Below are 15,769 nucleotides of genomic sequence, written 5' to 3' on the forward strand. Positions count from 1 at the left end.
AGGCTATCGCAAATTACAGGACAACGCCACCCACCTGTGACAGGGATACCTCCTATGCACGGTTTGAAGCACAGAACAACGTAGTGATGAGGAAGACCACCTTCTCCTAGTGACCAGGCATTAAATCTGACTGTGGCCGATGTGAGAAATACTCTACAAAGAGTCGACCCATGGAAGGCTGCAGGACCAGACAATATTCTTGGCAGGGTACTAAGGGAATGTGCAGACCAGCTGGCAGACGTTTTTACTGACATCTTTAACATCTCCCTGAGCAACGCCATCGTCCCAACCTGCTTCAAAAACCGCACTATAGTTCCGTGCCAAAAAAATCACAAGTGTCCAATCTCAATGACTACCGTCCTGTTGCACTCACACCCATTATCATGAAGTGCTTTGAGAAGCTTGTCATGAGGCACATCAAAAACCTGCTGCCCCCCTCACTGGATCCCCTGCAGTTTGCTTACCGCTGGAACCGTTCAACAGATGATGCAATAGCCACCACTCTCCATCTGGCTCTCACTCATCTGGACAATAAGGACACATACATTCGAATGCTGTTTATTGACTTCAGCTCAGCATTCAACACAATCATTCCTCAGCAGCTGACGGAAAAGCTGAGCCTGCTGGGACTGAACACCTCCCTCTGTAACTGGATTCTGGACTTCCTGACTGAGAGATCTGTCAGGATTGGAAATATCTCCAGAACCACCACAGTGAGCACTTACTGTTCACACTGCTGACTCATGACTGCAGCAACGCACAGCTCTAATCGCATCATAAAATTCGCCGATGACATGACTGGTGGGTCTCCTCTGCAACGAGTCAGCATACAGAGAGGAGGTGCAGCGGTTAACAGACTGGTGTAAAACCAATAACCTGTCTGAATGTAGACAAAACAAAGGAGATTGACTTTAAGAAGACTGAGTGACCATCTGCCACTGAACATTGATGGCTCAACTGTGGAGGTCGTCAATAGTACCAAATTCCTGGGTGTCCACCTGGCAGAGAACCTCACCTGGTCCCACAACACCAGCTCTTTAGCCAAGAAAGCCCAGCAGCGGCTCTACTTCCTGCGTAGGCTGAGGGAAGCCCATCTTCCACCAGCTACTTTAACAACATTCTACAGAGGAACTATAGAGAGCATCCTGAGCAACTGCATTACTGTCTGGTTTGGAAATTGCATTGTCGGGGATCGCAAAGCCCTACAACAGATAGTGAAGACCGCTGGGAAGATCATCGGTGTCTTTTTCCCTCCATCAAGGACATTTACACTACACGCTGCATGCGCAAAGCCACCAGCATTGAGAATGATCCAATTGGGGGGGGGTGTTTGGAGTACTGAAGCATTTGGGCCCTCACCACCAGAATGTGTAACAGTTTCTTCCCCCAAACAGTCAGACTCCTGAACACTCATGGACCGGTCTGATATCTGATATGTGTTCTGTTCTGCAGTGCTGCACATGTTTGCACATTTGACTCGCATGCACCATGTTGTGTCGTGGATTCTTTGTTATCCTGTGTTTTTTGAAGGACCATGGTTCTGGAGGAACGTTGTTTCATTTCACTGTATGCTATATTACTGTACAGTGGAACCTCTGTTCACAACCATAATTCATTCCAAAACTCTGGTCGTGAACCGAAGCAATTTCCCCCATAGGATTGTATGTAAATACATTTAATCCGTTCCAGACCATACGAACTGTATGTAAATATATATATATATTAAGTTTTTAAGCACAAATATAGTTGATTAAACCATAGAATGCACAGCGTAATAATAAACTAAATGTAAAAACATTGAACAACACTGAGAAAACCTTGAACAACAGAAAACTAACATTGTAAGAGTTCATGCTATACTGTAGCCTTATGACCCTTTCGCTCCAAATACTCTTCGGGGGGGGGGGGTGAAAGGAACATTTGACCAAATCCGAACTTTATTTAAAAGCCAACCATAAGCAACCAAGAAAGTAACATTGCAGGAGTTCATGCTCATAGCCTTACAACCCAATCGCTGTGTAAACTTTTTTTTTTTTTTTTTTAAATGAGTTTTAAGCACAGGGAAAAAAATGAACATTTGAAAAATCAGAAATTTAATAAACCACCAAGAAAAGTAACATTGCAACAATTCACGCTACGAACCGAAAAATGAACATTTGAAAAATCCGTAATACAAAAACTAACCATAAACCACCATGAAAACTAACCTTGCATGAGTCGAGCTCTGGCATGAAGTGAGGAGGAACTGGGTGGAGAACAATCCGGTCTCGTCGCAGTTGAAGACTTGTTGCGGGATGTAGCCTTCGTCCTCCACTAATTTTGTGAAATTTTTCACGAATTCTTTCTCCGCTTCAGTGTTGGAACTAGCAGCCTTTCCATGCCTTACCACACTATGAATGCCACTTCTCTTGCGAAACTTTTCAAACCATCCTCTACTGGCTTTAAATTCCTCACTTTCGCCACTCGTAGAAGGATAGTTTTGCAGCAAATCGCCATGAATCTTCCTGGCTTTCTCGCATAATGTCACCTCGCTTACGCTATCCCCTGCAAGTTGCTTCTCGTTCAGCCACACTAGCAAGTTTTTCCACCTCTTCCAGCACTTGAGGCCTCTGCCTGGTTAACGCTGTAACTCCTTTTGCAACATCAGCTGCTTTAATAGATTCTTTCTGCTTTAGAATAGTCCATCGTAGATTTTGACTTCTTGTACTCGGTGGCAAGATCAGTAACACGAACGCCATGCTCATACTTTTCAATAATTTCTTTCTTTACTTCGATTCCAATTTTATGCAAAACTTTCTTGTCACCACTCTTCACTTGCTTAGAAGCCATGGTTAACTGCAAAAGCACACAAAATACTGTAGAGCACAAAGAGTTCATAGGTAAAGCACGCACGTCTGACTGAGAACAATGAACAGGGAGAGGCTGAACACGTGCTTAAATACAGTAATCGGTGTGTACAAATCGGAAGGGAAATGAAATGGAGCAGAAAGAGTTCACAGCAAAAGCACGCACACACGTCTGACCGAGAACAATGTGACACGGGCGGAAATCATCTGCGCGCACAAACCGAAAGGGAAACTAGCTTGTTCGTATACCGAGGCAAAAGTTTGGCAAACTTTTTGGTCGTAAACCAATTTGTATGTGTGCCAAGACGTTCGTGAACCGAGGTTCCACTGTATATGGATGAAATGACAAATATTCTTGAATCTTAAAGTACAACATATCACCAATCTATGCTACAAATGCTCACATGTAGACATGTAATCTCATTTCTAAGTGGTTTCGTTCGGAGTAGCCAGACCACCTAATGTGCGTGTATTTGAGAGAACTGACCGCAGTATTTCCAGATTTTTTTTTTTTTTTTTTTTTCTGTTTGACGCTTGTACAGTTATGGTGGAGAATTTCTTAGAATTTTAATGTTACTTAACACATTCAGTTTGTAATGATAGCTAAGATTTTTAATCTTGTGATTTGAAGAATGGAGATAACAAAAGTTTCTGATAGAATGAGTGTCTGTAGACAAAGATTTTTAATTGTAAACCCTACTCAAATGCACTCTGCATCGTTACTAGGCGGGAAGAGCAGCCGCTCCCCAATACTCAGATTCTACAGCATTTACTTTTTAAAAAATTGGTTCAAGTGCCCCTGTGGCAAATTGAGCCTTGATAAAACGTGTGTATTAAATGAACATGTGGAGAATGGGTGAAGTGGTGTTCTGATTTGCAGAACAATTTTACTTGTACTGAAACTAGCTTAATGTTGGTTCCGTACAAGGTGTGGCATGGTGGTTGGTGTGTGGTGTTGGGTTTTTATTTTATTTATTTATTTATTTATTTATTTATTTTATTATATATGTTTAACATTTTTGATACTGTGTGCTCTGGACCACTGTTGGTATCTATAGATGTCCATTCTATTAGAGTTTATCTCCATTCTTTCTGAAAATGAGGTTAAACTTTTCAGCCAACTGTTCCAAAAAAAAAGTGTATGTAATATGTTTTCTTTTTAAGTAGCATAAGCCAAAGTGAATTATATAATTTTAGGTTAACAAATTTACTGAAGTGATCCTTTTCAGTCAAATTTTTGCATTCAATTTCCTTTAGTAATAACAAAGTTGTTTTTTGTGTGGGGGTTCTTTTTTTTTGGTTTTCCATGTGAGGAAACATTTTACATTTCTTGCCAAATTTGACCAAATTGCTTATGTATCATTTTACTAAGACTTTAAAACATTTTGGTAGGATTCCTAACTAGGGAATGAGAAATTCCCTCTTATGCCAATGGCTAGCGATCTTCAAGCTGCACAACAAGTCAACAGAACTCCTAAAATGGGGAATGCTTGGTATCCATCCTACTACAGTTTTATTTCTAGGTTACGTTATGAATGGTTTTTGTTCTTCCATTAACTTGTGAAATTTTAATAGATACCAGAAACTGATGTAGGGAGGAGCCAGTATAGAGAAAAGTGTTAAGCAAATCTTAAATTTTAGAGATACAAAATCTCCTAATACTAGATTGTCTTACGTTGTCATTAGGGCAATGCTCATAATTGGGTTGTTAATAATTTTGGTTACTGGAAATCTAGAAACATTACAATCCATCACAGTGTGCTTGACACTCTGTAGGAAATTAATAGTCCAGTGATATTTTAGGTTTGACAGGTTACACTGATACTAAAGAACATGTACACTAACAGGCTAAGGTGATTTAGCCAGTTTACCTTTGAATTTAAAACCCAAACAGTCTTTTCAATATTGTGCAATGCAAATAATTGGGAAGTCTATCTTCAGTTGCATCCAGTGCTACCATGATAGATTCTGGAAGTCTACAGCAATGGGAAGAATCATCATTTTGGTGTTTCTGGTTCTATCTTAACCTTGGGCCGATGCAGGGGATGTGCAATTCCAGAATTCATCATGCATTTCTTTTTGAAAATTCACATAATACAGTATTTGTATTTTTAATTGTGAGACACATACTGTCTTAAGGCTTTCAAGCAGTACACTTCAGTCATTTGATTCTTTCTTTCACATATTTCAGACTCTCTTTTGACAAGGACGAAATGATCCTAAGAGCTTGCCGGCTAATTCAACTTTACAAAGATGCAGGAATTGACAAGGCGCGAATTCTGATCAAGCTGTCATCCACTTGGGAGGGCATTCAGGCTGGCAAGTAAGTAAATCCAATACCTTTTCTTAAATAGACAAAAAAAAACTTATTGCCAGGGTTTGCACCTGAAATTTTCATAATACAGCTGGCCTGCATTATAATGCCTCTGGTTAATCAGGTGTGTGGTAAAGTCCTTGATAGGGGGCCATGGCGATACAGATTTAAATTTAAAATTAAAAAAAAAAAAAAAATGGTTCAGCCAATTTCCTTGTTAGTGCTCAGAGGTCTGTGATTGTGGCACCTGCACCCATGTAAGTATAAATGGAGCCAAAGCAGGAAGGATGGTGATAAACAGAAATGGAGAAAACTGAGACAATCTGAGGTTGAAATAAGTGAAAGGAAGAATTGTCTGAATTATGGCGAAGGCCACAGGGCTGCTGTGGTGAGGAACCAGGTGATCCAGAAGAAAAGCACATGGCCAGTGCTTGAAGGTAGCAGAGTTTGGGGAGCATAACAGGAGCAGGAGCAACCCTCTATTCCAGATGTCTCCCAGCCAGAGGCCAAAGAACACTGGCAGGAGATTAGAGCAGGTGTGTGTGGTGTTTCGTTTAAATACGCAAACCAGTGGCTAATATTGGCACAGTGTGGTGTAGCATTTAAGGCTTTGGACCTTAGACTTTAAAGTCTTGAGTTTTATTTTGGTTCAAATACTGTTACTGACATTGTGACTTTTGAACAAGTCACATCACCTGTCTTTGCACCAATTAGGTGACTGGAGCTGCTTACTGTTGAATATGGACAATTTTTATACCATGAGTAAAACATTCCTGCCATAGGTGTGTGGGTGTGGGTGTGGTGTGTGGTGTGGTGTGGTGGGTTTATTTATTTTATTTTATTTTTTTTCCCCCCTCCTCTCGAATTGGATTTTGTGTTTGAATTGTAATGGATAATCCATTACATATCCTTTTAAACTGTGCAATGTTCCCTTTGTGTTCTGGCCAGCTGTTATTGCACATTTCAGCCTTTGGCACTTCACACCAGGAGGTCGACGCAGCAGAATGGATAACTAATGAGAGCCAGTACAGTGATCCCTCACTATATCACACTTCGACTTTCGCGGCTTCACTCTATCACAATTTTTTCTCATACACGCTTACGTCACTACGCTTGCGCTTTCTGAGAACTTTTATCTAAGCCCCATGATAGCTCCTAAATGTGCTGCTTTTTCTAAGCCTTCTGACAATGAAACTAAGCGCCAGATGTTTACCATCCAGGAGAAGGTGAAATTCTTGGATACGATACCCTACAAAAGCCTCATCACGCATATGAAAAGACAGTGCCAGCAACTGCCTATCAAGATGTTCAGTCGCACACCCAGACACCCACTGCCTACTCCTAGTACTCCTTCAGCGGAAGAAAACGACGCACCTGCTGAAGATACTGCACCACCTTGTCATGCTTGGGTCACAGATTTGCGCAGAGACACAGGAGGTTGTGGAAAAAAAAGAACTTTATTCAAAGCACTGCAAACAAACATTTGTCTCTTTTCAAAAGTTTAAACGTGGTCCATGACAAGTCAGATGACAGTTCCGCCAGGAGCAGAGAATCTCAGAGAGAGAGAGAGAGAGAGAGAGAGAGAAACAAAACAAATTCCAAAGCTGAGAGGTGCTGCACAATACTTTTAAGTAAGCGGAGTACCGCGTGAGAGGTTTATCGCGCATTATAGCGCAAGTAAGAAGGGTAAGGAGCAATGTGAAGGTAGACTGTCGGCTGTTTCGGGGGTTTTCCCAGGGGCATCTGTCCTCTGAGGGTGCGATCAGCGCTCCAGCTTACAACCTGAAGACTCTCCTACTGAGCTTGTGCCTTCATAGGTTAGTGGTTGTGTGTAAGAACTGTGTGTGTGTGTAATTTAAATGTACAGTGCAATAATAATATTTGTAACGTCTGTCTTATTTTCTCTTATTTTATCTAATATATTGGGTAATACAAGTGTAATGGTGACTAAAGGGTGTTATTTCATGTCTAGAGGGCTCTAATAATGTTAAAAAAAAAAAAAAAACGTATTTAGAAGGTCGTAAACAGGTTTTCTATACTCTAACTGCGAAAATATTTGATTTATAAATAAAGAATCCTACTTCACGAAAATTCATTTATCACGGTAGAGTCTGGAACGGATTAACCATGATAAACAAGGGTTCACTGTACACATCTAACAGTGCCAATAGTCCACAGCAAAAAAGCACTTGCTAACCATTGTTTTGCATTTGACCCTCAAACTTTCTTTCCATTTTAGAACATGATAATGTTGTGGCGTTTCCTCCCACCCCCCAGTAGTAATCCACCCTGTCTTCAGTCATCCATCCACCCTGTTGGTTAGTAGCACTATTTGCTTATCCAGTCCAATTATTTCTGCTGTGTCGTTCATTTGCACAAAGCACACTCGGCACAAATACTGAAGAAAGAATTACCCAACATGTAACTTTAACATTGTCAAATTTCACTTACATATGTCAGGACTTAAGATTTTGGGGGATTTACTTTTTCTGTTGTCGGGGGAGAGGTTGATATATCAATGTCCTTTCTTAGCAGATACCAACCAGACTAGATCTACCATCTGTTTCCTTTTAGGGGGCAATATAGCTCCCTAGTTGGAATAAGTTCTTTTGTAATTGCGGCGTTTTTAAATAACCGAAAACTAGATATATTAAAAGGCAATATCCCTCACATAGTAATACGGCGGTAAAAATCACATAAGAGAAAATAGCTTTGCTTTCTTTACTGATGATTTACGCGGCATTACAGACGAGGAAGCCAAATGGCATGACAGTACCAAGGTGGGATCTTGATCTATACAGTCTGCCATTTTTCGTCACTGCTGGAAGGGTTTTCAGGATTGATGACGATATCACCCACCCATTCATTCGTCCGTAGGCTTCAAAATGTTTGGCTGATGTCCAAGTCTTTTATACTGGTTTCTCCACGTGCAGGCCCCCACGTTGGCAAATAGTCCATTTCCAAACAAGGAAAGAAGATTTTGTGCTGACTGATATACAGAGGACAAAATAGTATACATCTATGTTTAGGCTGAATATACATTCCTCCAGCTGGCTTTGTCTATCTTGTCCTATGCTTGGCCCAGCAATTCTAAATGCTGAGCCCCTTTGTACATGCATAGCTGAGCCAGATTTAGTACAAAGAAAAGAAAAACAGATTTAAAATGTCTGCACAGGGACAGTAACATTAAACTCAATATAACAAACTTCTTATAACTCCATCCTGCTAAATTTCAGTTTTTAACTAAATAGGAAGAAGCTTTTTTTTTTTTTTTTTTTTTTTTTTTTGGAAAGACTTTTCACATAATCTACTTTTGCGTTTCATATATAGATACAGATGTGTGTAATGTTTGACTGTACACATACAGAATACTTAATCTGTTTGAGCCATGTATACATCTAGATATTTCTTCAAGGTACATTGCTAGAAAAGTGGTGGGGGGGTGATGGAAATTACCAGTGAAGTGAAATGGTTTGACTCTTGTTATAGGTAACCTTATTCAATATTTCTTTTTGTGAAGAAAACTTTTCTTTTTTTATTCTACTTTCACATACATAATAGATGCTTGTTAGTCTATGTATTTTTCCCATTATAAAACCTGTTTTGTTTAAAATTTTAATTCTGCTAAATAAGTCATAGCATTACCCATGTTTCAGAGGTAATCTGGTGCAGAACACTGGTAGGGTGGATTTGTTGGATGGTGTTGTTGGTTATGATGTAAAACAACTTTGGAGTTGTATTTCTTATCTCTTCATATTGAGTCCCATTACTTTTTTAAATCCAGATGACAATGAAGAATTATAGATAATAAAATTTAGTTTTTTAAAACTTCCAGGACATGAAATCCATTTAATCAACATTAAATTCTAAACCAAAATTTTTGGCAGCATTGAGCAGATTGACTTTAAGTAGTGAGCAATTATGAACTAAACCATGTTTGCTTGAATAAAATAAGTCCTAAATAGTTTCAGAAAAACAAATTCAAGGCGAAGAAAATGATTGTATACTAAAGTTATACTGATGGAACAAATATCCATCCATTGGAAACTCAAATCTACACTGGTATCCTATAGAAATTTCATTCATGCATGAAAAATGGCCGTCCCTACTATACTACAGTATCACCTAGTGCAAGATTACATGTGCTTTCTTTTTAATGAGAGAATGATTGATTGTGTGTGTGTGGGGTGTTTTTTTAAATGCCTCCAGTCAATAAGACAAGATCATGGGAAAGGACTAGGAAAAAGACCAGGGGCCTCATGTATAAACGGTGCGTACGCACAGAAATGTTGCGTACGAACGTTTCCACGCTCAAATCGCAATGTATAAAACCTAAACTTGGCGTAAAGCCACGCACATTTCCAAGGTAACTCATACCTTAGCGTACACAATTTATCCGCCCGGTTTTGCAGACTGGCGGCACCCAGCGTCAAAGCAGTGCTACTGTTCCTGTGTGATCACCCTTTCTTTCTTAGATCCACATTCCTGGCGCGGCTTTATAAATACACTGAAATTAACTGCATATTGTTTATTAGTGTAATGCATCTGATTGTAATTAACCTGTAGCAATAAAATGGTCCAGGGAATAGCCATAGTATTCCAAATACCATAACTGCTTTAGTGTTGTAACACTCACAACCCTTAACGGGAGCAGCTGAAAGAAGAAGATGCAGTAACAGCAGATCATCTTTTTCCATATTACTCTCACTGCACCACTCGGAGTATTTATATCACTGTATCTGAGTGGGAAATCGCAGCAGCAGCTGATCGGAAAGAGAATTATCGGTATACAGCATGAAGCAGACGCTGCCTGAGCCACAGCAAAACGCTTTAGAGACTTCCCTGTACGGACTTCGCGGTTTAGAAACAGTTTCATCCCATGAACTATAAACGCACTAAATCAGTCCATCAAGTGCTCCTTGTAGAACTGTTTGGACTTATAAGTACAATCACCTCACTGTAAACTTAGGATACAGTTATAATATTGCACAACCTGCGCCACTTTATAAAGCACGTATTTACATATGATGGCAGTATTCATTTTTAAGATGAAATGCAGCAAAATATGTTGATTATATTATACAGATAAAACTTTAACTTCATTTAAATCTGTATTGTTAATAATTAAACATGTGAGGACACGGTGCCGCAGCGCTACCTAGTTCAGTAATTGTTCCTGCATTGTATTCTTGCTGGTGCTGACGCAACACTGGAAAGATAGACGGATATAATAATTAAACAAATACTATGAAGGTATTTCAATGTTCCTTAACAGTTTTGAAGAATCGGCGTTCTAAGCTTACAGATGGCTTCACGTCTATTACATAGCTGATTGTGTGGCGATTGGGTTTTTGGAGAAAGAAAAGTAAGGACAGGAATTGGAGGTTCGTACGTTTGAAAGAGACAGTACTGCTGTGATAAATTATTTTATTGAAGGTCGCGCATGGCGCAGCAAGCCTCTTGCGTGAGACATGAACAAGAACTGCGCCACCGTGTTCCCATGTTTAATAACATGCTTTCATTCCTATCATCATGAAAAAGATATCGCGTATACATCTCAGTATTTTAATTATTCAGAGAGCTGTAATTTCACGAATATAATGGATTCTGTGTTCTGTCGGAGAACGAAAGCCCGTTTAAAAAGCAGGTAGTGATTCACACACAGAGCACATAGAAGATCAAATACAGAACAAAGCATTTAACATGCCACTTTAGTTACAATGGGATTTGAGAAACTAGTAAATTAAACGATTTTAAGATGAAGTTTATGATGTTCTACTTTAATGGCAAAATAAACTACATGATTAAAGTGGAAATTTCGAGATTAAAGTTGACATTTCGTGCTTTTTTCCCCACTGTGTGCCTTTTTTTTTTTTTGTGTGTCTGTACCCTAATAAGCTTTCATATGACACTCAGATGGTGGGCTACGACTCGCCTTTTCACGGCGTCTTTGATAAGTGATTTCTTTTTTATTTCGGCACTGTGCGACTTTGTGAACTTGAGCCTTCGAGTTTCTCCACTCTGTCATTCGATCAACTTCCTTTTGTTGATTATACCACAGTTTAAACCAACAAATAATACGTTTTTCCTTTGCCTCCACTTGGTATTCTCTGAAATTCTTATTTCCCCCCGTGTTTTTCCCATTGTCTTTTCACAGAAGGCTATTTATATTGATTTGCATATTCAAAGAGGCGTAATTCTGGGAGGAGTTGGGGCGGAACAGAAGGCGTGTGCACGTACGTTACTTTTCACGCTGATCGGGATTTATGTAGTGGAAGAACGTGAAAGTTTGCGTACGTACAGATTCCTGCATCTGGATTTTTCTGTGCGTATGCACATTCCCACTTTTGTGCTTACGCCATGTTATAGTGTGAGTTCTACGCAAGACGTTGTACATGAGGCCCCAGATATGCCAACTAATAGGATAGTTCACAAGAAGAAAAACAACCACTTAATGATAGTATGTATGGTATAATAGGTTCTTAGCCTTTGCGTGTTTTTAAGGTTTGCTGATTGTGTCTTGAGTAACACACTTTGTCAGTTTTGAGTAGCCAGATGCAATACTGTATGGGAGAAGTGGGTAAAGCCTTGTGAAGCTGCAATTGAGATCCTGAGATGAATAGATTGGATGCAGATCAAAAAATGTGCCTGATGCCAAGGAATTTTGTGGTGTTTAGAATTATGCATGGTGTCTGAATTACAGACTGGTTTTTTTTTTTTTTGTCATTGGTTGCATGTACTCAATTCTGCATGTTAGTGAAGGTTTGTTATTTGAATTTCAGATGGAGAATTGTAAATTTTAGGGTTTCCCCACCATAATTTCTGTAAGCTTACAATATCACTTTTTTGAAACCGTTAAGATACAGTGGGGCAAAATTTTTTTGCCCCACTGTATGACAGGTATTTAACTCCTATGGATCCTTGCCCTTAACTAGCTTATTTCAATCCCACCACCAGGTTGTCTGGTAAGTGATTTGACACGTATTGAATTATGAAACCTCTTTCTTTCATTAAGTGAAATTGATTACATAGGCCTATGTTGATGTGGAATTGTTCATTAAAAGGATTCGCTGAATGACATTTAGTTGTTCAACTGTACTTTTAAACAGTATGCTGTTGTACACTTTAATTTTATCTAAATTTTCATTTAGGGAGCTGGAGGAGAAACATGGAATCCACTGTAACATGACACTACTCTTCTCATTTGCCCAAGCAGTGGCCTGTGCTGATGCTCATGTTACACTCATCTCTCCCTTTGTGGGGCGCATTCTGGACTGGTATAAAGAGAATACTGAAAAAAAATCCTTTGAACCCTCTGAAGATCCAGGTGAGGTCAGCTGCAAATGACAATACAAATTGGCATAAAATTCAAGTTGCAATTTGAGAACTTTTTTTTTTCTTTTCTCTCCTCCCACCTCTCTAAAGGCGTTCAGAGTGTGACAAAAATATACAATTATTACAAGAAGTTTGACTACAAGACAGTGGTAATGGGTGCCTCTTTCCGCAATGCTGGTGAAATCAAAGCATTGGCTGGATGTGATTATCTTACAATTTCCCCAGCTCTGCTGTCTGAGCTGAGTAAGGACTCCAGCAAGATCAAACCCACCTTGAGTGTAAAAGAGGGTATGCAATTTGATTTCTCATTCATTTTTTTTTTTTTTTTTTAAGTAAATTTCAATGGGTCTTTTTTTATCCCTTGTTTCTCACTGCTGGTTGAAATAAAAGATTCCCATCCTTTTATCCTCCTTGCCTCTTACTATAAATTGCTCTGATGACTAACTTATTTTTTGCGTCCTTGCTGGGCTGAAACCATAAATGCAACTTTATTTCAAGGTTTAGTGTGAAATCTTATGAAACCACATTTATAAACTGAATCTGTTTTAGTAAGCTAAATGAAACAGTTTTTGTGGTGTACCCTCTTTGACAAAACAATTTGTCTAAGTTTGGTTAACTAATGTACATGCAAACTTTTGTGAAACCAATATACATTAATTCATGAAATTAAAAAAAGTGGAGTGGTGTCTGTGGGTGGGGAGATGTTAAGGGGACCAACAAAACCACACAGGGAGAACTCTATCCCATTCTTTTCTCTATGATTCACTAATGTATAATGTAGCTTTCACTATAAGTGGTGGTAACCTTAACAATATTTCAAATTCCTTACTGTTGGCTGAACCATTTTGGTGTGATAACACTTTTTTTGTTTTTGTCACATTTGTGATAGCCTCCCAACCAGATTCCAACCCAGTTTCTCAGTTTTTATTTTATTTTTTAATTTAAGGTCAATCTCTAATGAGTCTTAACACCAGTAGTGTGCTCATCACATTCATGTCAAAGCAATCTCTCCCTTTCTTAAAGGTAACACTGAGAAATAACTTTGCCATTAACTCACTATTACAAAAGGTGTGACCTATTTTGAAACCCATGGTCTGTTCATGGCCATGCACAGTAAAAATTGTGATGCCATCCTGCAACAGTACCACAAGACTGCCCGTGTGCTAAACTGAATGGATCAATGTGCCTGAATCTGTCTCGGAGACCAGGATAAGCCATTCAACACTATTAGTGACGGGGGCTGGTGCTAGCACTTGTTTCTCACAAATGACATTCCACTATGTGTGGGTCATAATCTCACACTTGGGTCCTTGCCCTTTGTACACACCACACTTTGCTACTTCAAATTGGATGAGTTAGTAAGGTTCCCCAGATTGGCCCTACTGTGTTCACTTGTGGCCTCTGGTGAGCACGAAGAAAATGATCAAAATTGACTTTTTAAAGGTAATAAGGTAATGTATTTGCATCCTATGAACAATTATGCTTCAAATTTACCTGCCCATCAACAGAATTGTTTCACTACTTTCAAATCGGAAACTTTGCCCAATTGTGTTCATCTCCCACCCAGGTCTATTCTAGAAGAAATATTGATCAGTCTTTTAGATTTAGACAACATCTCTATAATATATAAAAGCATTTTAAATTTTCTTCCTTTTAAAGATCCCAGGGTATGGTTGGGAAATGATCTTCTACTTATTATTTCAGAGAGTGTAAGGCAGCCATGCATAGAATATTTTAGCTCCATATGTGCAGAGTATTCAGTCATTCAACTTAATTTATCAAGCAGATTTTATCTTGTTTAAAATTGTCAAATGTATCAAGGCCAAGATTCAACCCGTGAATGTTGTAGTCTAGCTTCTACCTCACTGATACACTTTCTGGGTGTACTAACAACCCACTAACAGCTGTGTTTTGGTGTACTCCTGAATGGTCTTAAATGGCAGAAGCACAAATGGATTGCCTATACCACACTACTAGCATTCAGACTTCTCTTATTCAACAGGAACTATTCCAGCCCCCCTGTTCAAAGTCCGTGGGTAAATGATATTCTATACTATTTGAAATCGGGGGTGAGTTTGTAAATTCTCTAAACTTAGAACTTCTTTAAAATATGCCAAGATCTAATTAATATTAATAAAATTTTAGAATAAGCTTTTATGTCGGGAGAGAAGATAATCTTCTGTTTTTAGAGATTTGCTGTTGGCTCACCTCTCTGCCTTTAGCAGGGGTTGAATTTTAGTTTTAGCAAATTTGACTGTATTGTACTTAATGCTTTCCTTGTTGTAAAAAGGAGTTTTGATTTGTATGGAATGTTTTCTTCAAATCTTAAAGCAAGTCTTAACAGGGTTTCTGTTGGTGAAGCTGCTGAAGGATTGTTACCAAAGGTGTGAGTAGAGGGCACATGGTTCTACCTTGGCTGGCATTCTGTCCAACCACCCCACACCCAACCCCTTAAGTCTTTAACATGTGAGCCAAAACAGTCATGTTTCTTCCTCCATTTTTGGCCACAGGGATTGGTACATCTGTCTGCTTCAGCAACCTGGGTTAATGACTTGCAGGGCATCTGTTACGTCTCAACATTCTGATAATCCATATATTGTCAGTGTGTGATGCTATTTTGTAATACATTTTATTACATTTAAACAATGGCAGTGATGCCTAGTGCTAATGAAATTGTTTTCACAAGTGCAAAGACATTGTGATGTGTTTGGTTAACTTGTGTTTCTGGTAACCGTGTGTATTGAAAGGATCTACCAGGGCCTAACCGTTCTCCATATGATCAATACTTATTTAATATTCATAGTTTCCATTTCCACTGGGATTTTCAGGGACACAACCTCCATGAATAACCAGAATTGAATGTATTTGGAGCTCTAATTGGGTGTAAAATATTCATGACCTGCATTGATCCTTTGGTGTGAGTAGCTTTTTGCTCCAGTTGAAGAGTAACTGCTCTATAAAGTGAATGTAAACGGCATGGTAAAATGGAGGTTTCTGTCCCCAAGTGGGAAAGATTTGGCTTTTTACAGAAGCTCTTTAAATAAATAAGTAAATGCATAAATAGGTAGATATGTAAATAAATATACATGTGCACACACCAGACTGACTATAAAGGAAAAAATTAAACAATCTGACTTGGCTGTTACAGTGAGGCATTATTCAGACTTATTGCTGTCTGTATAAAAGAGCCCCAGTAGTGGGGGGTGTCTGTGTGGGTTTTGTTTTGGGGGATGTGTGTGTGTGGTGTGTTTAAACTCCCACATGCAGAAAACCT

The 15,769-nt window shown here is 39.0% G+C and overlaps 1 protein-coding gene across 1 annotated transcript in view; it reads left to right on the forward strand.

The window, feature by feature from the left end:
* The window catches only part of taldo1 (transaldolase 1), a 34,052-nt gene that overhangs the window by 12,003 nt on the left and 6,280 nt on the right, over positions 1-15,769 (forward strand). The window contains exons 4-6 of the mRNA XM_028794900.2: positions 5,038-5,169; positions 12,312-12,487; positions 12,586-12,783. Of these exons, the coding sequence (XP_028650733.1) occupies positions 5,038-5,169; positions 12,312-12,487; positions 12,586-12,783 (506 nt within the window). The remainder of the gene's footprint in view (positions 1-5,037; positions 5,170-12,311; positions 12,488-12,585; positions 12,784-15,769) is intronic.

This window comes from Erpetoichthys calabaricus, chromosome 2, assembly GCF_900747795.2.
Source record: "Erpetoichthys calabaricus chromosome 2, fErpCal1.3, whole genome shotgun sequence".
Classification (NCBI taxonomy): Eukaryota; Metazoa; Chordata; class Cladistia; order Polypteriformes; family Polypteridae; genus Erpetoichthys; species Erpetoichthys calabaricus.